The 20,421-nt window shown below is 41.8% G+C and overlaps 1 protein-coding gene across 11 annotated transcripts in view; it reads left to right on the top strand.

Annotated features, from left to right (window-relative positions):
• Positions 1-20,421, top strand: part of LOC143453252 (uncharacterized) — a 36,979-nt gene that overhangs the window by 6,717 nt on the left and 9,841 nt on the right. For 5 of the 11 annotated variants that reach the window (XM_076954505.1, XM_076954508.1, XM_076954503.1 and 2 more), the window contains exons 7-30: positions 69-114; positions 201-329; positions 413-529; positions 713-832; positions 1,461-1,583; positions 2,105-2,224; positions 2,300-2,425; positions 2,911-3,034; positions 3,098-3,309; positions 3,506-3,648; positions 3,797-4,010; positions 4,201-4,325; positions 4,445-4,601; positions 5,069-5,236; positions 5,372-5,491; positions 5,943-6,058; positions 6,134-6,350; positions 6,420-6,599; positions 6,710-6,889; positions 6,978-7,135; positions 7,810-7,906; positions 8,120-8,284; positions 8,407-8,585; positions 8,787-8,976. In XM_076954505.1, the coding sequence (XP_076810620.1) occupies positions 69-114; positions 201-329; positions 413-529; positions 713-832; positions 1,461-1,583; positions 2,105-2,224; positions 2,300-2,425; positions 2,911-3,034; positions 3,098-3,309; positions 3,506-3,648; positions 3,797-4,010; positions 4,201-4,325; positions 4,445-4,601; positions 5,069-5,236; positions 5,372-5,491; positions 5,943-6,058; positions 6,134-6,350; positions 6,420-6,599; positions 6,710-6,889; positions 6,978-7,135; positions 7,810-7,906; positions 8,120-8,284; positions 8,407-8,585; positions 8,787-8,976 (3,526 nt within the window). Of the gene's footprint in view, positions 1-68; positions 115-200; positions 330-412; positions 530-712; positions 833-1,460; positions 1,584-2,104; positions 2,225-2,299; positions 2,426-2,910; positions 3,035-3,097; positions 3,310-3,505; positions 3,649-3,796; positions 4,011-4,200; positions 4,326-4,444; positions 4,602-5,068; positions 5,237-5,371; positions 5,492-5,942; positions 6,059-6,133; positions 6,351-6,419; positions 6,600-6,709; positions 6,890-6,977; positions 7,136-7,809; positions 7,907-8,119; positions 8,285-8,406; positions 8,586-8,786; positions 8,977-9,170; positions 9,361-9,533; positions 9,669-9,768; positions 9,898-9,999; positions 10,119-10,250; positions 10,371-10,438; positions 10,589-10,666; positions 10,773-10,884; positions 10,953-11,055; positions 11,156-11,302; positions 11,413-11,544; positions 11,679-11,798; positions 11,904-12,267; positions 12,371-12,472; positions 12,614-12,698; positions 12,813-12,947; positions 12,990-13,086; positions 13,306-13,671; positions 14,374-14,998; positions 15,065-15,143; positions 15,254-15,386; positions 15,589-15,682; positions 15,822-15,887; positions 16,022-16,267; positions 16,350-16,895; positions 17,056-17,150; positions 17,607-18,942; positions 19,059-19,133; positions 19,351-19,419; positions 19,600-19,709; positions 19,890-19,997; positions 20,156-20,421 lie in introns of those variants that run through there. The other 6 variants (XM_076954511.1, XM_076954500.1, XM_076954506.1 and 3 more) reach the window with 5 other exon arrangements.

Below are 20,421 nucleotides of genomic sequence, written 5' to 3'. Positions count from 1 at the left end.
TGTAGGCCTACGTTTTCTGGTGTAAACAACAAGGCATGTATGTTAACATTTATTTCATGGATTTTTAGTGCCCAGAAGGATTCGTCAGACACTTGAATTCTTGTTCATGCATTGGTAGGTGATTAGTTTTTCAGTTTTGTATTTTCAACGTGATGTTATCAATAGTGTCAGCAGTTGATTTTTAACGCTTTACATCGCAGCAATATCTGCCTGTGCAGCGACACCAAATCTTTGCGCAAACAACTCGAAATGCGTTGATCTCAATAACGGTTCGTACATGTGCGAATGTTTGGATGGTTATCACAACGCGTCTGCGGTAGAGTGCATTGGTAAGTGCCGTTTAAAACTGCTCTTGGCTGCTTCAACCAGCCCAAATTTGGAAATGTTTTCAAGTATTTTGTGCTGACCGCAGATATCAACGAATGTGATGAGAAGCCTTGTGGAGCAAATGAAACGTGTCGGAACGTTGAAGGCAACTTCACCTGTGAATGTTCGAGCGGTTACGAAAGAAAAGAAGGCCTTTGCCAAGGTGACATTGCGCAAGAAATATGCGAGTTCTAGGACAGACAAACTTTTCATGATGTTTACGAAATTACGATGCATGATTATTTGATCATAAACAACTTTTGTTTGTTTTAAACAGTTTTGTTTGTAGTCAAGTTTGCGCGACTGAAATATCAATGGCTTTAATATCCACTGATAACTTTTTCAGATATCAACGAATGTCTTCGAGACGTCTGCGGAATAAATGAGATCTGTCTTAATCGTCCACTCGGCAACTACTCGTGTGATTGTGTTGGAGGTTACCAGCGTGTTGATGGCCAATGCACAGGTATGCGGTCTCGTAATAACTCCTTTGAATAGAAGTTTTAAAAACTTTTCTGTCAAACTGAACAAAAATACATCCAAAATTGTACCGTTATAAATTACGTTTTATTTTCGGGCTAGGACATAAAAGATAAACAACAATTGAAGAAATGTTAGATCTATTTTGCCCAAAGTCATTTCATTGGTTTTGCTCAGACTTTATCATGTAAAGTTATTTCCTGATACGCTCGGTTTGTTCCGCAGCCTTGCCCGCCTTTGGCCAAAAGCACTTAGTAAATTGGTTACGTCTTGCGCATCGCTACAACCATTCATTCATCCTACCGTGACCAGCACTGCCGTGTAGACGTGCCTTGTGGTCACGCTTTTAAAATACAATCTGACGTAGTTAATTGCGGGTCTCTTAGAGCCAGCAATAGGAAAAGGCAATATTTGGCGAGCACGGCAGGAGCTGCAGTTTGAAAACGCGTATAAAGACGTAACCACAGTGACCAGGCCAAGGTTTTATTCAGCATCAATTTATTTACTTTCCTCTAAAACTTGAGCTCGTTTTCATTCTCGCTTGGACGTTGCTCTGACAATTCTGCTTCTCATTATTTCTTCTTTATATTTATTCTTCACAAAATGTCGACCAGATATCAACGAATGCGACTCTTCTTTGCCGTGCGGTGAATATGAGGAATGTTTCAACCAAGAAGGTGGATACAACTGCGTCTGCATCCCCGGATATCATCGCCCGGACAATGGCACCTGTCAAGGTGGGGCAAATTAGTTTGTGGAAGCAAAATTTGAAAATCTAAAAAAAGTTTTCGTATGAACTTTTATTGCCTTATTTTTTCGTTCGTTATTATCTGAACTTTCCACCGAGCGAGACATAAATTCAACGAAACTTTATTCCTTTACCAACTCACGCAAATGTAATAATTAGTATCAAATTTTTTCTTCATAAAATTGGGCACAAACTAAATCAGTTATTTTAAAACTGGGCCGGGTTATACCGCAGCAGCTTGGTCTCTGTGTGGTCATTCTCTGGGCCAGCCCCAGTGTTGACGAACTCGATGTGAATATAATAATGTAGACTTTTGAATTGTGACAAAACCTTAAGAGAACGCATGGAAATAAATTTCAGCATCTCCAACAAGTTGGAGAAACAAACACGTAAAATGATAAAATTAAAACAATCCACGCAACACTGCACGAAATACAACAAGGGTATGACAAACAATTGAATTACACATCTGCAACAAATTGAACGAAAACTACAACTTGTAACTTGCAGACTTCGACGAATGCGCAGAGTGGGCTTGTCACGTTTTAGCGTCCTGTTCAAATATTATCGGTTCCTACTCCTGCACATGCCCTGACGGATATGCCGGGGACGGGAAGATAAGATGCGACGGTGAGTGAAGATGTTTAGAGCGATGATGAAGCTTCTTAATGAAACGTTATTTATAACTTCCACATTAAATCGCAGACATCAATGAATGCCTGCTGGGTCTCCACGCTTGCAACAACGAATCCGAAATCTGCTTCAACTTGGCTGGGACATACGAGTGCGAGTGCAAGGAAGGTTTCCAAAACACAACCGGCAGGTGTCTTGGTGAGTTCAACGTCCATCAACAATCTGAACTTTGAAATCCATTTACTTGCAATGATGTGATATTTGCAGTGTTTTGTTTTTCAAATGTTCTTTTATTTATTTATTTATTACAAACTATACATTTTGTGGAAAACAAACCGCTAATAGCTGTTCCAGAAATATAGTAAAGTAAATGCTAGTAAACTACATGCTAGTAAACTACATGCTAGTAAACTACATGCTAGTAAACTACATGCTAGTAAACTACATGCCAGTAAACTGCATACTTTAACAAGAGAATGAAAGTTCAACAATCCATTAAACCCTTTAAATCTAAATTTGAGTTGTTTTCGAGATTCCTTGGACGCATCAGGAACAATTTTAACCTCATCAAACATTTTAACCTTTAAACTACATTTACCGCTGCATTTTAATTTATCTCTATTACTTCGTTAATAAACTTTTTTGAAATATTGTTTACTTTTAAATTTTTCTGCTGCCCATAGAATCTTCTCTATTCGACTTTGGGCTGAAGTCTGGTGATTCTGTGCTTCCGGCCAGAGATGACGTAACCTCAGAATTAATTTACAGCGGAATTGGGATCAGGGTTGGAGGCATCTTCTATAACAGGTCAGCTTACGCCTAGTCATGCGCAGTTCGCCATCGAAGCGTTCTAATGTTTGCGTCCTGCAGGTTTTATTTCACCGACAATGGGGTGATAGTCTTGCAGTCAGAATCAAGCACGACCCGGAAGTCCACTTATCGTTCACCGCTTGACCTTGAACCAGGCAACACTCGGAACCAAGAACTCGTCATCGCCGCCTATTGGGTTGACTTGGACGCCACCAGCCTGAAGTACGGACAAATTTTCTACCGGTTTCTGAAGCGAAGCGTCGCTTCAACAGGTGAGAGAATGAACCGTTTAATTTTTCCGCTCTCTCTATCTCTCTCTCTTTCCCTTCCTCTCCGAGCTATCTCTTGTTAAAGATAAGTTTGAAGAAGCAGGTGATGCTTTTATGATGTCATTAATTGATGACGTGATGACTTTATGTTTTTTAATTAAAAAGAAAAAAGTTAAACCCCAACTTTTCCACCTTTCAGCTCTTTTCAACTCTGTTGAGAATTCAATCCGCGCGCACTTTCCCTACGACTCAGACGCGACAAGTTTTGAAGCTATCGAAATGCTGATTGTGACGTATTCCAACATTCCTTATGCACCTGTCAGGTTCTCAGAATTCGTGGGTGTAAGTTACTGAAAAAAAATCTTTTAAATTTTTACTGTTTTAGTTTGTAAACATGCTGACGTAAGTTGCTTGGAATGTTCGCAAACATTTAACCTTGGAACAAAGTTACATGGAATAAGTTTAATGACCGATAAATTGCTATTTTAAGGCAAGCGGCCTGACCTTCCAAGTCGTCATGGCCACGGATGGCCTCCGAACGTTTGTGGTGGTCACCTATGACAACATGGACACTATGGCACCTGTGCAGCTGTTCCAGGGACAACCATTGGTTGGTTTCGTTGGACAAAACGTGGCGAGCCGCCATCCGGCCACCGATGCCGCCACGCCAGGACGACCTGACCTGTACATTGACCCTGTGACAAGTACGCCCGCCTCGGATACTTTTACGATGCTTTGCAATGTAGTAGGCCGCTGAAGCTGCAGTGTGCTGTGGTAGAAGCGGCCTCACTCGTTTTTTAATGAGACTTTCTTGGGTCATTCCTCTCTTCAATTTGATCGCTCATTTTTCATCGTTCAAGACTTTCGAAAACTCTTTCGTATTTTGCGCTTTAGACTTGACCGGACAAGTTGTATTCCGGGTCAACAACTCAGACGATGTCGGGACGTCAAGTCCAGAAGCGTCGTGCGAGGCTTGGTACGAAGAGCAGCCAGACCCGACCACTTGGCTGTTTGAACAAGTAGGCAACTTATCACTTTTGCTAAGTAAATGGGGGTTGCGATGTTTAGAAATGGCGATGTTTTCGTTTCAAAACTCTTTTAAATTTTATTTGTCTTACAATACTTGCTTCATTTTTAGGCCTGTCCTCCAATATACGAGATGGTTCTTCTCGATCCAAACTTCGCGAGCGTCCCAATCTACGGCGATCCGTCGCAATACCCAAATCCGCTCTTCGGCGCTCTGATAGAAGGGAAAGTCAGTGATGACGAGTTGGCAGAGCTGAGAATGTGGACAAGTGAGTTATCTTAGAGGAAGGAATGAAATCATATTCCTTGAATTAGCAATAAGTGATACCCACAGCTATTCTATAAATACAAAAGGAAAAAGTAAAAAGTGAGTACTCTCTTTTACTTCAAATCCAAAACAAACTTCAAATCCAAAACAAACATCGGCGTTACACATCTCAATGGCATTTTTGTTGTTGAACTGCTTGGTAAAGTGTCAAAAAAGGCTTTTAAGCAACAAATGCCACTAGCAAATGGAGAGTTACAGTAATTTGTCGGTTTTAGCCCATGCAGCATGCAGCGTGTAACAAGCCAATATCTAAATGAAAATGGTTAACCTAAAATTTTACAATTTCAATTTTTAAATTTTACAATTTATTACAAAGTTTTTATTTTACTGAATGATGACAGAGTTTAACTTCAGACTTTACCTGAGTTTGTTCTGAGTTTGCCGAATATAGTTTCTTATGTTTTCTAGACCCGTATTGCTTCCAGCAGAGCAGATTATGGCCTGGCACACTCTCGGGAACGACTTGTTGTTACGGTGGCGCTGGAGATTTCCTTGCAGGCGGCTTCCCCGATGGAAACCATTACTCCAGGAGTCCGATTTACGAATTATCGGAAAACGTTATAGCGAACAATCTAGGTAAGCGCACAAATCCATCTTTCCAGTGGAATTGAAAGATTTGCTTTGGAGAAGAGTTGCGTGTAGACGTATTCTCCTTTATAATCGTCATTTTTACGTCAAAGTATGCTTTCAATGACGTTTTATTTGCAACAGACGACGACGTGCGATCTGGAATCAAATGCTGCATCGAATCAAAAGACCCGAAATGGTGCGAAATGTACAGAGAGAAGCGGCCTCCTTCAACAAACATGGGATACTATGCGCTTTCGTTTGGTGAGTTGCAGAGAGCTTGGAGATTGGTTGAGACCTACGTGATACGTTATTCGTGATACGTTATACGTGATACGTTATTCGTGATACGTTATTCGTGATACGTTATACGTGATATGTGTCCTACGTGAAATTAAACGTAACGCGGAAATTGAAAGTTCAATGAACTTATAAAAAGGTGTCACAAGACGTGACTCGTGGTCGCTAAAAGCGCAAGTTTAAACCTGTTTTTTGGTCTCAACTTATATCTGTGGCATCAGCGAAACATTGTTGCAATAATTTAACAATTTGGATGACTATCTTACTTTGCGTCACAATATTTGTGATAATTGCTGCCTAACTTGTAACCAACACCTGTTTGAAAGCTTGAAAAATGGTTATGTCTAAAAAGTAACTCAGCATCTAGACATGAAGTGTTCCAGAATCTTCAAACTAGTTGTTCTTTTCACCGCAGCTGTCATGCGCGCCGACCCTCACCTGCGGACCCTGGACACCGTGCCCTACTCGTACTCGGGCTTAGGAGAATACACCCTGCTGCAAGCGGACAATGGAAGCTCGATAAATGTGCAGGTGAAGTGTGGAGCCTTCCTTGCTGGATCTTTGCGCTCATGGAAGAAATTAACTTGAACTCATCTGACCTCGCAGGCTCGCATGGTGAGGAATGTCGACGTCGATGGCAATCCGGTGAACGCGTCTGTGACGAGTTCTGTCGTCATAGTCAATGCCGGTGATGACGTCCCAACCAGGTTCCAGTTTGATGTCGCCAACTCCACCTCCGAGGACTTTGAAAACAGCAGCATCGCGATCTACGTCAACGGCTCCAGACTCAAGGGCGACCAACGCGCGAACTTGAGCTCATCTAGTGAGTGTTTTCATCTGCTACGTCACCTGCTTTCACGAATCGCTCTATGTAATGATCGTTGATTTTCAGTTCCTTTGAGTTTCTCTTCCGCCTTTTTGACGCTGGATCTAAGTGGAAATGTGTTGGTGAATATAAATGAATCTCCACAACGACAGGCTCTTTTCGCCATTTCGTCAAATGGTCGAGTGATCAGCATCAGTGTAGCTTTGACAACGGCGTCGTATGAGGGCAAAGTGGATGGACTGTACGGTTAGTTATGGTCGTGGTTCAAACAAAACGAAATGTGGTGGAAAAATCGTCAAACATTTTATCTCACAATCAGTCAAGCGTGGAAAAGTCACGTGAACTCGTTGATTTAGGTTTGATGGATGGAGACTCGACCAATGATTTCCGGTTACGTAATGGAACAACTCTTGACTTTGACACTCTGACCTTTACTCCCATTACGTCACCGAACAACTCGGCCGAGCAGAGATGGAACTTGTATATCCCGGATGGCGCTGTGCTCACTTCAAGGATAACCGAATTTGCTGAATCGTGTAAGAGCAATGTCGTGACATCAATCAATCAATCAATCAATCAATCTTGACAGCAAGTTGCTTGATGAAGATTTCACATTTTAAACAGGGAGGACGACAGCGGAAGAATCTTTATTTGCTTACGAAGGAGGACAGAGTTGGTCAACTTTCAACGATCTTTCATTCGTCGGAGAAGATCTTCAAGTCTTGCTCGCTGAAGCGTCGGATGTGTCGCTCGCTCAGGCTGCTGCCGCATGTGGCGAAGTGGTGAGTGCTTAATGTGACGTCATTTGAAACTTCAACTTAATTGATTCTTTTGCCATTTTGAAACTTTTAACAACATCAGTGTGGCGTGGTATGGTCACGTGATGCGATGAAATCTTTGCAAAACTTTCGTTTAGTCATGATACTTGCAAGATTTTTGTTTAGTCATGATACTTGCAAGATTTTTGTTTAGTCATGATACTTGCACTGGTTTACAAATTTAAATGTCAATTAAGGATTTCTTGTTGCCTCTGGTGCAAAGACCAAGTTCAATCTTGGAAATGACAATTTGATTTTTTCTTCTTTCTGTATTCCCCTGTATTAGGAACTTTCACAAAAAATAGATTCAGTTCAGTGAATTTCAAGAATCTAAAAGACTTTATTTGTTTTAAAAACTTATTTCAAAACGTACAAAACTTACATCTCCAAATGTTACCGAGATCTGTGCAAATTATCAATATGTTATCAATTATCACTAATATGGAAATCAAAAATATGCCAAAATATTCTGTTTCAAAATATTGTCTTTTATAGCAAAGTTTCGTTTCATCCAATCCATGAAATCACTGTTTTATTCAGTTTATTCTATAAATAGTTGTTATTATGACAAATATGATCCATATTCACAGTAAAATTTTATTTATCAAAATTCGTTTTTAAAAAGTATCTTTTTATAGGATGACGCGATTGGAAAGTCCCAATGTCTCCATGACGTATTAGTGAGCAACGATCCATCGAGGAACACGGGGGGACTCGGTCCTGGTCCAACTGTCAGTAAGTGACAAGTTCTTGCCCTGCAGTGTATAATGACGTATTTTAACATTAACAGGAATAATATTTGGGGCAGTTGACACAACGTAAAAGAGATTATTTTGACCACTTTTACGTCATAAAGCAAAAAGTCAACAACAACAACATTAATATCCATTCTTGCAATTCACCGGATGTAGATGTTTGATTACATTAATACGAGCAACTTGTTTTCAGCTGGTTTGCCGCCAGTGTTCGCAAACACATCTGTGACCATCGATGTGACCTTGAACGAGGAGTTCACCTTCCACTTCAAAGCGACCGACCCGGACAACCACACGGTGACATACTCGCTCGGCGGGAAGATCGTCAACGACAGCGCGGCCAGTTTGAACGCGACCAGTAAGTGGGGGGATGTCTAGCACCAGCAGAAAAATAGAAATACTGTTTATGATGAAGTTAATGAACTTTTGACTTGAAGGTTAATGAAGGTTGGCTTTATGACGTAACTTATAAATTGTCAGCTGGATTGTTTACCTGGATGCCTCTCTCTACTGACGTCACCAGCATTACAATTTACGTCACCGATTCCACCAACCTCACTTCCTCTGTGGGCGTCACAATCCGGTTGTGCGCATGCGCAAACAATGGAACTTGCAGCTTTGCTTCTTTCGCTGTCGCTGATAACTCTAACCGGTTCTACGTGAGTTTGATTTTGCCATAAACAACAAAAAATCTTGTTAAAACATTAAACTAGCTACTGTATTGTGAATATCCACTGACTAAAATATCGAGTTGAACTGAAAACTACAACCGACGTTTTGTAAAATCTTTGACAGTTCTGGTTAGTTTGTGATATATGTTGAGGTAAGTTTTCAGTCAAAATATTAAACAAACTTTCAAGGTGGGCTCGTGCATGTGCCCGGATGCATACGATGGTTTGTATTGCGACGAGGACTTCAACCCGTGTCTGTCTGAACCACCTTGCTACGATGGGGTCGAGTGCACCGATGTGCCCGCCCCGGGATCTGGTTACGAATGCGGGGCCTGCCCGTCGGGCTCCACCGGGGACGGAGTTTTCTGTTCGGTTGATGGTAAAAACAACTAAGAACAGAGTTCGCTATGAACTTATACAAACTAAAGTTCTAGTCTAGTTATGATCATGTCAATGACGTTGTTCTGTCGTCGAATATTTATTTATAAGTCATTGTATCTTATAACATCCTGACCATATGCCAAAGCTTATAAAATCAAATTCCAAAAACATTACTTTCATGTTCTTCTTTAGTTTGTTTGAGCAAACCTTGCGAACAACTATGTCAGAGTATTTTTGAGAGGTTTGCTTGCTCATGCGAAGATGGTTACGTCATAAATGCATCCAATAACACATTGTGTGATGACGTCAACGAGTGTGACGTTGGAACGGCCATCTGTGACTTAACAACAACAACTTGCAATAACACGGAAGGCTCCTATATGTGAGTATATTTTCTTCTTTTTTCTCCTTCCTCTTCTTCTTCTTCCTTGTCTTCCTCTTCTTCTTCTTCTTCTTCTTCTTCTCTCCTAAATGTTCTTTCCACAAATCAGAAGTCGTAAAAAGATCGAGTTGATATAAATTTATATATGGGGACAAGCATGTGCAATTTTTCAGATGCGAATGCGAGATCGGATTCATTCCTGACCCCAGCAGCAACACAAGTTGTGTGGATCGCAATGAATGTGACCTTGGAGTAGATTCGTGCTCTCTACCCGGCCAAGTATGCAACAACACCTTCGGAGGTTTCAGGTATGTATGATTACGTTTGTATGACGTATGAAAAAGTGAAGCACGCAGTCCCAAAGTAAACGTCTTTCCACTGTGACGTAATCAATTTTGATTGGCTCAGGTGCGACTGCGCAGGAGGGTATGAGCCATCAGCTACGTCAGACTCATGTCAAGATGTCAACGAATGCTTGAACGATCCTTGCCCGGTCGGTCCTATAGGATCCTGCAACAACACGGATGGAACTTACTCGTATGTCCACCTCCATAGCGCACTCTTAGAACATAACTCGCTTAATTTGAAGCTTCCATCCGATTAAGTTGTTCCGAGATAAACAGTTGTTTCTTTCATCAGCTGTAACTGCGTGGGAGGGTTCATCTACAACGAAGCCACCAACACCTGTGATGACGTCAATGAATGCCTGGCCAATGGTGGGAAGGGCAACTGTAGCGATGAATGCAGGAACACGAACGGTAACTTTATTACAAGATGACTTAAGTCAAACAATTTGTAGATCTTTGAAAATATATTCAGGCCACGTTGATATCTCGTTGAAATTTAACTTTTAAGTTTTCCAACTTTCCATTTTATTTCGCTCCGTGCAGGTTCCTTCACTTGTCTATGTCCTGCTGGTTACCAGTTGGACGCATCAAATCTAAACTGTGTCGATGTGGACGAGTGTTCCGCGACCAATCCATGCCAGCAAGTCTGCGCCAACACCGATGGTAACATGCTTACATCTGTCACTTGATCAAGCGAATAAGCCAAAATATTAAGCGAATAATTTCCACAGGATCCTTCGAATGTTCTTGTCGCTTCGGCTTCCACCTGGAGAATGGAACTTGCGTCGCGAATGTGACGTGTGAGGTCGATTTTTCCAGTCTTTGTGTCAACGCCGACTGCTTTGTTAATGCTTCGACGCCAACATGCGATTGTCTGAGTGGTGCGTAATCGTCATGCTTGGTTAGATATGACATCATCAATGGGTTTTGTTGTGTTCAAATAATTGCTACAATCTAAGGTTACGAGCCGGTTAATGCGACCTACTGCGATGACGTCGACGAATGCAACGTCACCAGCCCTTGCGACCCTCAAGCGACCTGCAGCAACAACCCTGGCAACTTCAGGTTGAAACATGTTGCATTGGTTTACTATTTGAGGGTTTAGTTAACATGGAAATCTTAACAACAATAAATAAAGCTGGATGTTATTGAGCTGCTAAACTTGTATCCTATTTAGCTGCACGTGCAACGAACATTACCTGGATACGTCCGGGGAAGGAAACCCGAGCGGCCTCAGCTGCAGACGTAAGTGAACTCCATTCTGTCACTATCTCAGCATCCATTGACAATTAGCGCTGTAGCGGTACAATAATGCGTTGACAAAGCAATTGAAGATGTTTTTCTACAGTGCTGGAACCACCGGTCGTTGGTGAAGTGTCGGACACAGACATCAAACTGAACTCAGCCACAGTGAGATGGGGATCTGTAATTTCCGGCGAAGGATTCAGGTAAAAGCTTTTGCGTTCTTCTTTATATCAATTCCAGCAGCTCAGAAAATGAAGTATATAACGATGCTTCTGTTTTGATTAAATTGACTTTGTTAAAAGATTTTAAATTATTACGTCATCTTAAAAGTTTAAAATGTTTTGTTTCAGGGTCTTCGTCACAAAAGACGGCACTTTCGCTCCTATTGAAGATGTCAGATTAACAGCAACCATTACATCATACACATTTACTGGATTACAGACGAACACGTCGTACACAGGTGCAGGAGCTGAATCTGCGTCACGAAAAACAATTTTTATTTGTCTAAATGCGTTATATTCGTGGTCAGAATCTTGTTTTATTGAAGTTTGAACAAAATAGCCCAAGTTAGAGAACTTAATCTTGATTTCAGCTCATGTGAGGGTTGTCCAGGGCAGTGTCGAGAGCAGTTCCAGCACCAGGTCGTTCACTACCAAACCCGACCTTCAACCACCGACCTTTCAACCAGTTAACGTCACCGATGACGTCACCAACTCATCAATCAAGGTAATAACATTTGCCTGGTCGCAAGTTATGAAAACGTTTAGTATTATTCGGCGCAAATTTTATTTTCATTTCTTGTCGGTTATGAGTTACGACCGCATTGAATTGCTACGTCATTGATAGGTGACGTGGTCGAGGCCTCCTGCAGAAATCCCCATGGACGGCTACACGCTGACCATTGTTTCGTCATCAGGCTACATCGACGTACAGAGTTCTACATCTGCAGAGGTGAGCCGAGTTCATCTTGTAAAAATAGCGTAAAACGGTTGTGGAATTAGAGCAATTAACATTAGATGTCGCCACAGAGACTTCGTCACAGGTTATAATAAGAGAGAGCTCTCATCTGCTCTTTGTCTAATTTGTAGAAAAATTTGGTCAAACTTGCCAGCCTATAGGTTTCAAATGTTTCAACTTCATTTTCAATAAAAGAGAGAAAACGTTTACGCTCAAGTGCCTGGGAGATGGTTAGCAACCATTTGAAAATGGTTATTCACCAATTTTTCTCTGTGTCTCTTTTATTACGAGATTCAAGCACAAAAGAAGCTGGAAGTTGTCCACGAAACGAAATAACAAACATTTTGTTAATTTTCAGATCACATTTCGGGGATTAAACGTCACCACTCTGTACAACATATCAATTGTGACGCGATATGACGTCAATATCAGTAGCGCGGCCACAATATCCCAGTACACAGGTATTAGTGCAATGTGTTGCTTTTATTCTTATTCCCTCACATATTTAAATGTCGATAACTTGCCTGTGAACTTGAATGACGTCATAAATTTCCTCCCCACAGCACCGAACCCGCCATCAAGCCCTGTGGTCAGCCCTGGTGCCTTGTACGGAAGCGTCGATGTCTCATGGTCACCACCTGGTGTCGGTATGGTTGAGAGGTACAGCGTGGTTGTGTTACCGCCAGGAGCGCTAGTGGTTCCAGGTACATATTGTCTTTGATGTATTGAAGTGAGTAAAACTAAACAATTTAAAAATTATTGTTAATTTCTTTTATCTCCTTGTTGCAGCAAATCCAACAACGAACTCAGCCCGAGTTGAAAACATGACGCCTGGAACGAGTTACACCATCACCATTGTTACCATATTTGGAGATCTATCAAGTACATCGATTGAAGCTACAGGTGGGCTACGTCATACTCGCCATAATCACCATCATTAGGCGTTTTCAAAACGGTTGTTTTCATTAAAATGATTTACACTTGAGTCAAAGATGGCGTCAAGATTTACTTTTGATAAAATCTTTGTAATCATTTCAGCATTTGTTGCGGTTACAACACCAATTCCAACCACAACTCAAGGTAAGATATCTAAGATAGGTAGATAAGATTAGGTAAGATAAGATTATATCAAAAAGTGTAAGGTCCGTATCAATTAAGAATGTTGACTTCTTTCCAGTAACTACTGATGCTTTGACTGAGGTCGCAAGTCCTGTAGTGACCACCGCAACACAATCTACAACCACAACTGCGCCTGCCCTAGTGGTGGCCAGTTCAACAGAATCCGTCATCACCGAAAGCACTTCCGCTGTTGTCACCACTTCGACGACCACTTCGCAAACAACGACCAGTACCGAGACGACCACCTTAGTTTCGTCAACAACAACAACAACAACAGGTGCTCCTTCCAAACGCAAGTCTGTGACACTTTCTTGTGCATAAACACTCTTTATTATAGGGCTGAGCAAAAGTAGGATTTAGTGCATCAGCGGCGATGGTATTTCACGCGATTCATGAAAATTTCAGTGCAAAAAACCTAACCTTTTATTCTATAATATAAGCCTTAAATATGAGCTTGTAGTTGTAAAAACAGTTGGTCTAAGCATAAAAGCTGTGTTACTGACAACCGCAGCAGGGGAAACATCAACCGATTTTCTAACTACTCCCATTGTGGACACTACAACAGATGAAAGTGGCATATTTTCGTCCACTCTTGCCCCAACAAGTATAATTACTACAAAAAATAACCTAACTCAAACTTCAGCAGAAAGTACCACCACAGCAACCACCCTTGCACCAACTTCAGCAGAAAGTACCACCACAACAACCACCCCTGCATCAACTTCAGCAGAAAGTACCACCACAACAACCACCCCTGCATCAACTTCAGCAGAAAGTACCACCACAACAACCACCCCTGCATCAACTTCAGCAGAAAGTACCACCACAACCACCACCCCTGCACCAACTTCAGCAGAAAGTACCACCACAACAACCACCTCTGCATCAACTTCAGCAGAAAGTACCACCACAACAACCACCCCTGCACCAACTTCAGCAGAAAGTACCACCACAACAACCACCCCTGCATCAACTTCAGCAGAAAGTACCACCACAACAACCACCCCTGCACCAACTTCAGCAGAAAGTACCACCACAACAACCACCCCTGCACCAACTTCAGGAGAAAGTACCACCAGCACAACCACCCCTGCATCAACTTCAGCAGAAAGTACCACAACAACAACCACCTCTGAACCAACTTCAGCAGAAAGTACCACCAAAACAACCACCCTTGCACCAACTTCTGCAGAAAGTACCACAACAACAACCACCTCTGAACCAACTTTAGCAGAAAGTACCATCGCAACAACCACCCCTGAATCAACTTCAGAAGAAAGTACCACCACAACCACCAGCCCTGCACCAATTTCTGCAGAAAGTGCCACCACCACAACCACCTCACGTATATACATGCTATATTTTTGTTACCATCGATCTAACATTAAGCTTGCTCAAATACTAACACGCATCTTGCATGGATTTGTACTCAAAACCCGGCAATAGAATCTAATGCCAGCTTAGGAAAAGCAAAAGCTTATTCAGCTAATCTACAGGAAAGGGAGATACCCCATCAAACCACCTAACGATACGTAGAAATTGTTTCCTGGTTAAATTCTTATTTTGAATTGTTTCAAACCCTGGCCTAAGATTTCTTTACCAAGAAGCTTTCAGTGGTCTTATTTTTGAGCAGGAGGTTTTCCGTTTAAATGTTTCCGTGCTATCTGCTCATTTCAATGCATGTTTTTTTGACTTGGATGACAATTTCATGCTAAAAACATTTTGCTACTGATAGTTTAGAACTAACAGTTTTGTACTAACCCTGCAGTGGAACACATTGCTCGGTTCCATTACTAAACCAACGCTTTGTGTTGCGATGAACTTATTCCTTAGAACAACGCATGAAGCGTTCTAACTTTTCACTTCCCTCGAAATAAAATACTTTGAGAGGTTATTTTAAATCGTAATCATTAGTCGTTGATCTTCAATCACTGTCGCTACAACAATATCATCATTGTCTTTGTTTATAGCGACGACAACAACTCCTTCGCCAGGTTGTCCGCCCCTACAAACCTTCTACGCGGGACAATGTGTCGGTGAGTACGACACCCGTCATGATTTACCGCTTAAAAATGGCTTTAGACTTATGACTCATAAAGGTAATTCTTTCTGCAGCGTTCCAAAGGTATGTCATAACGCTTGTTTATAACATAACATTTGATCCGAGATTGAACGATCCGACCAGCGAGGAAGCCAAAGATTTTATCACCAGATTCAAAAATGGGGTAAGTTTTCCTGATACATCGACAACTAAATTTATTTTGTTGTATGAACTCTCCTGGATTAAGTCCTGTCCATAACAACTCGCCGCGCGCTCTGTTTGTGATGAAATAACCAGAGTTTTGTTCAAATCTTCAGCTTGACAATATATTTGCCCCTTCCATTGAAGTGAGTTACGAAGTTTCAGCGGGTTTTGTCTTCACGGAGGGCAGCACCATTGTTTCGTCACCAGTAGGACTCGCAAACGTCACTTCGGAGACCGATGTAGGGAGTTTGATTAGAACTGGAATTGCAAACAATGCAACTGGTGACCCCGCTTTGACATCGGCAAGCGCGTCCAGTGAGTAATCGACCATTCACCGATCACTTTTTGCTCTTAATGTCGGTTTGTCATAAATCGTGAAACTACAATTTCTTCGATAATATTTGCTCAGACTTCAACGAGTGCAGCGACGATGAATCCAACGACTGCGGGACAAGCGCCTCATGTGGCGACATCACCGAGTACCCTGGATACGTGTGCACGTGTGATCCCGGCTTCAGAGACAAGAACACGACGTACACAGGAAGAGAGTACGCTCCTGCTGCCAACTGATCTTCGAGGATGTTTGTTTTGTTCTAATCTTGCGTCTACCTTAGGTGCGAAGAGCAGTGCGTGTTGGATGGAGAATCTTATTGTTTGAACGGTGGCTCTTGCAACGCCATTCTCCATGTGGGTGATCCACTCTGCACGTGCACGCAGTGGTACATCGGGACTCGATGCGAAAATCTAAGTAAGTAGTTTGTTCTCGAAGTAAAACTTTGTAAAGTTTTTAAAGCGACGAAATTAGATTTGTCCTGCCATGATTTTATGACATCCGGATGTTGTCCTGTAAATGGTTTGTTCTAAAACAAAACACAACGAACGAAATAACAACTATGACGTAACAACTATGAGATGAATCTGTTTCATCAAAGGGTTTGAAAATAAAAGGATTTTGTTAATTGTTGACGCAACTTGACCTTACTTGACCTTACAGATAACCAGTTGATTGGAGTTGTGGTCGGTGTGACCCTGGCCGTGTCCATCCTTATCATCGTTCTCCTCCTGCTTTTATACAAGTATATACGTGGTCCCGCTCACCCTTGCACTTGTATCTGTAACTTGCTCCTATTCTCGATTGAAATAAGAACTCACAACAGTTTTCTTGCACCGAATGCTCGTGCTCGCAGCTAACAAAACTTTTTCTGTAAAATAACCAGAACTTGTGAATTAATCTTTGTTCAAGTGACTCGTAGTCACTCGAAGCTCCTCCCAACCTTGTTTATCAAACGCATCTAACTCTGTTCTCGAGCTTCTGCTTGAACAACAACAACCATCTTTTTCTCGATACTTACATCAATATGATTTAGCATCAACCCTTGTCAACAACGAGTCTTGCCTCAACCGATGCTTTTCGAATGCACGAAATATTTCTTTTGTAAACTTTGGGATTGTTTTTGTCTCCTTCCATAAAAGCTTCATTTCGCTAAAATAAGTTTCCTTGACGTCATATTATACGTTGGAACGATTGCGGATGACGTGACCAGCATGACGGCATCTTTCTCACTAACTACCTCATAACCCGATTGTTTTGTTGATTATGACGACTTCATTGTGTGTTTCAGATTCTTCCGTAGTGGCCGCACTTGCTGTGGGGTTGGCAGCAATAGTGCTTGCTGTCGTCACACTTGTCCTAATTGCGTGTATAAAATGCAGAAAGAAATCCCCGAGGCGACTGAATTTGCGGTCTAGCAAGCGATCGCGAGGCAGCCTCGGAAAATACAGGTACAAGCTCTCACCACGTCCTTTACCAGTCAAACCAGGTCCATGATATAATTTGCTTCCAATGACTTCAAAATCGAAAATAAATTGTTTTGCAGCGCAACCACTGACGAGGAATCGATTGTTTCTGGAGCTTTCGCCAACATTGGGGATTTCAACCCCTGATTTTGTTTATTTAATTTCTTCTTCTTTCGCTTTTTGCTGTAGAATTGTAAAAGCTTTTTATTATGAATCGTCTCAATTAATTCCAATTTACTTTACAGTATCTTAGAATTGGCTTTTATTCATCCTTATATTGGGATATAGCTCAAAAAAATAACTTTAAAATAGTTTTATGTAACCATGCTCAGTTATAAGAAATATATAATAAGTATCTACCGTTCAATTTAAAACTTGTCAATTTCCGAGATTTTCTTCGTTTGCGATTAATTAACGGTAACTTTCCTAATAATTTCATATTCACTCAAGTGTATTTCCAAGCAAGCCTCCTTAAATGGACGTATCCCTTGTAGTGTGTGCTCTATCGCTTCCCAATAAACTTTCCTGCTTGTAAATACCCGGCGTAAGTGATGTTTTGCTGATAGTTGCCACTGAAGGATTCCATTTGAATAATCTCCTCCTCAGCGAAATAACCAACGTAAACAATGAATTAAACATATTTTTAAGATCTCGGCCGACATGTTCATAAAAATCACAATAATTACGTAACTCCTGCGAACAGTGTTTCCATTTCTACAGAGATAACTTGAGACGTGTCACGTGGGACCAGCGGCCTATAATGCGTTGCCTCGTTGGATAAGAGTTAGTGCTGAGTCATGATTCCAAAATTCAACCCACGTCATTCTGTGACGACTGTAAGCGGACAACGATTTCGTAACAATGGTAAAGATTTCGTAACAATGGTCATGCAGCCCACGGACCTAGTTTGCTGGAACAATTTGGAACCTTGACGTGATATGATAATTGCAGAAAACTTTTCCGCTTGTGATAAACTATGACAATTGTTCAAGGGTTCGGGATATAACCCGCTGTCCTCTGAAACAAAGTCTATGCATGCGCATGGGTTGGTTGGCGGTGAGGGCTTAACTACGTCACAGTCGTGCAAAGAAATGACCTTGTCGAGCAAACAAACAATTCTCCAAACAAGGAAACAAACAATTCTTCTTTTGTCAAGCTATTCGCTTGGCATATAGTTTCCAATACATTACGTATTTGCAATGAAGTTGTCTGGCAGTGGCGCCTCGTCATAGCGGCCACATGGCTTCATTCATAACATGACCCTCCACTGCTGTTGATAAGGTATTTGATTACGTATTACGACGAATATAAGTATTAAAATTAAACCGGGAATTCACGAATCAATAGATTAAAGACACAAATCAACGAGGTGGAATATTCTACCAAGGCCGATATCGCGTGTTTGGCAAAGGGTAATCTTTCCAATGGAAATTTCAAAAACGTCTCAAGACCAGAATATGTTTACAACCCTACGTCAAAATCAGTCTGACTTCAAAGTTGAAAGTGCAATGAACCTTTTAAATCAAACGGTAACATGAGGTAACTCGAGGCCACACAAAGCACTGGCCGGCATACTTACATACTCACAAATATACGACATACGTAGGCTTGGCATACTTCCGGCTCCTCGTGGTGTGCCCTTTACGTCATAATGCTGTGATAAGCAGAGAAACTTTGTTGCAATAACTTGGACAATGTTATTGGTTACTTTAAGTTGTCGCACTAGATAACAGTCTCGATCTTAGCTGCTGAGAAACCATTGAAGCTTAAACAAGACCTTGAAAGGGGAGCAGGATCCTACCAGGAGAACAACTCAGCATCTAGACATGAAGTGTTCCAGAGTCTTCAAACTAGTTCTTCTTCTCACCGCAGCTGTCATGCGCGCCGACCCTCACCTGCGGACCCTGGACAACGTGCCCTACTCGTACTCGGGCTTAGGAGAATACACCCTGCTGCAAGCGGACAATGGAAGCTCGATAAATGTGCAGGTGAAGTGTGGAGCCTTCCTTGCTGGATCTTTGCGCTCATGGAAGAAATTAACTTGAACTCATCTGACCTCGCAGGCTCGCATGGTGAGGAATGTCGACGTCGATGGAAATCCGGTGAACGCGTCTGTGACGAGTTCTGTCGTCATAGTCAATGCCGGTGATGACGTCGCCACCAGGTTCCAGTTTGATGTCGCCAACTCCACCTCCGAGGACTTTGAAAACAGCAGCATCGCGATCTACGTCAACGGCTCCAGACTCAAGGGCGACCAACGCGCGAACTTAGACTCATCTAGTGAGTGTTTTCATCTGCTACGTCACCTGCTTTCACGAATCGCTCTATGTAATGATCGTTGATTTTCAGTTCCGTTGAGTTTCTCTTCCGCCTTTTTGACGCGGGATCTAAGCGGAAATGTGTTGGTGAATATAAATGAATCTCCACAACGACAAGCTCTTTTCGCCATTTCGTCAAATGGTCGAGTGATCAGCATCAGTGTAGCTTTGACAACGGCTTCGTATGAGGGCAAAGTGGATGGACTGTACGGTTAGTTATGGCCGTGATTCAAACAAAACGAAATGTGGTGGAAAAATCGTCAAACATTTTATCTCACAATCAGTCAAGCGTGGAAAAGTCACGTGAACTCGTTGCTTTAGGTTTGATGGATGGAGACTCGACCAATGATTTCCGGTTACGTAATGGAACAACTCTTGACTTTGACACTCTGACCTTTACCCCCATTACGTCACCGAACAACTCGGCCGAGGAGAGATGGAACTTGTATATCCCGGATGGCGCTGTGCTCACTTCAAGGATAACCGAATTTGCTGAATCGTGTAAGAGCAATGTCGTGACACCAATCAATCAATCTTGACATCAATCAATCAATCAATCAATCAATATTGACAGCAAGTTGTTTGATGAAGGTTTCACATTTTAAACAGGGAGGACGACGGCGGAAGAATCTTTATTTGCATACGAAGGAGGACAGAGTTGGTCAACTTTCAACGATCTTTCATTCGTCGGAGAAAATCTTCAAGTCCTTCTCGATGAAGCGTCGAATGAGTCGCTCGCTCAGGCTGCTGCCGCATGTGGCGAAGTGGTGAGTGCTTAATGTGACGTCATATGAAGTGTCCAGTTGTTTGACCACTTAGCCTTTTTTAAAGTATCAACAGTATCAGTGTGACGTGATAAGGCGACGTGACGTCATGATACTTGCACTGTAAAGTATAAATGTCCAATCAGGGATTCCAAGTTTAATCTTGGAATTGACAATTTGACTTTTTTCTTCTTTCTGTATTGCCCCGTATCGGAAACTTTCACAAAAAATAGATTCAGTTCCATGAATTCCAATAATCTAAAAGCGAC

The sequence above is a fragment of the Clavelina lepadiformis genome, chromosome 4 (assembly GCF_947623445.1).
Source record: "Clavelina lepadiformis chromosome 4, kaClaLepa1.1, whole genome shotgun sequence".
NCBI lineage: Eukaryota > Metazoa > Chordata > Ascidiacea > Aplousobranchia > Clavelinidae > Clavelina > Clavelina lepadiformis.
This window is presented reverse-complemented; position numbering and strand designations above follow the sequence as displayed.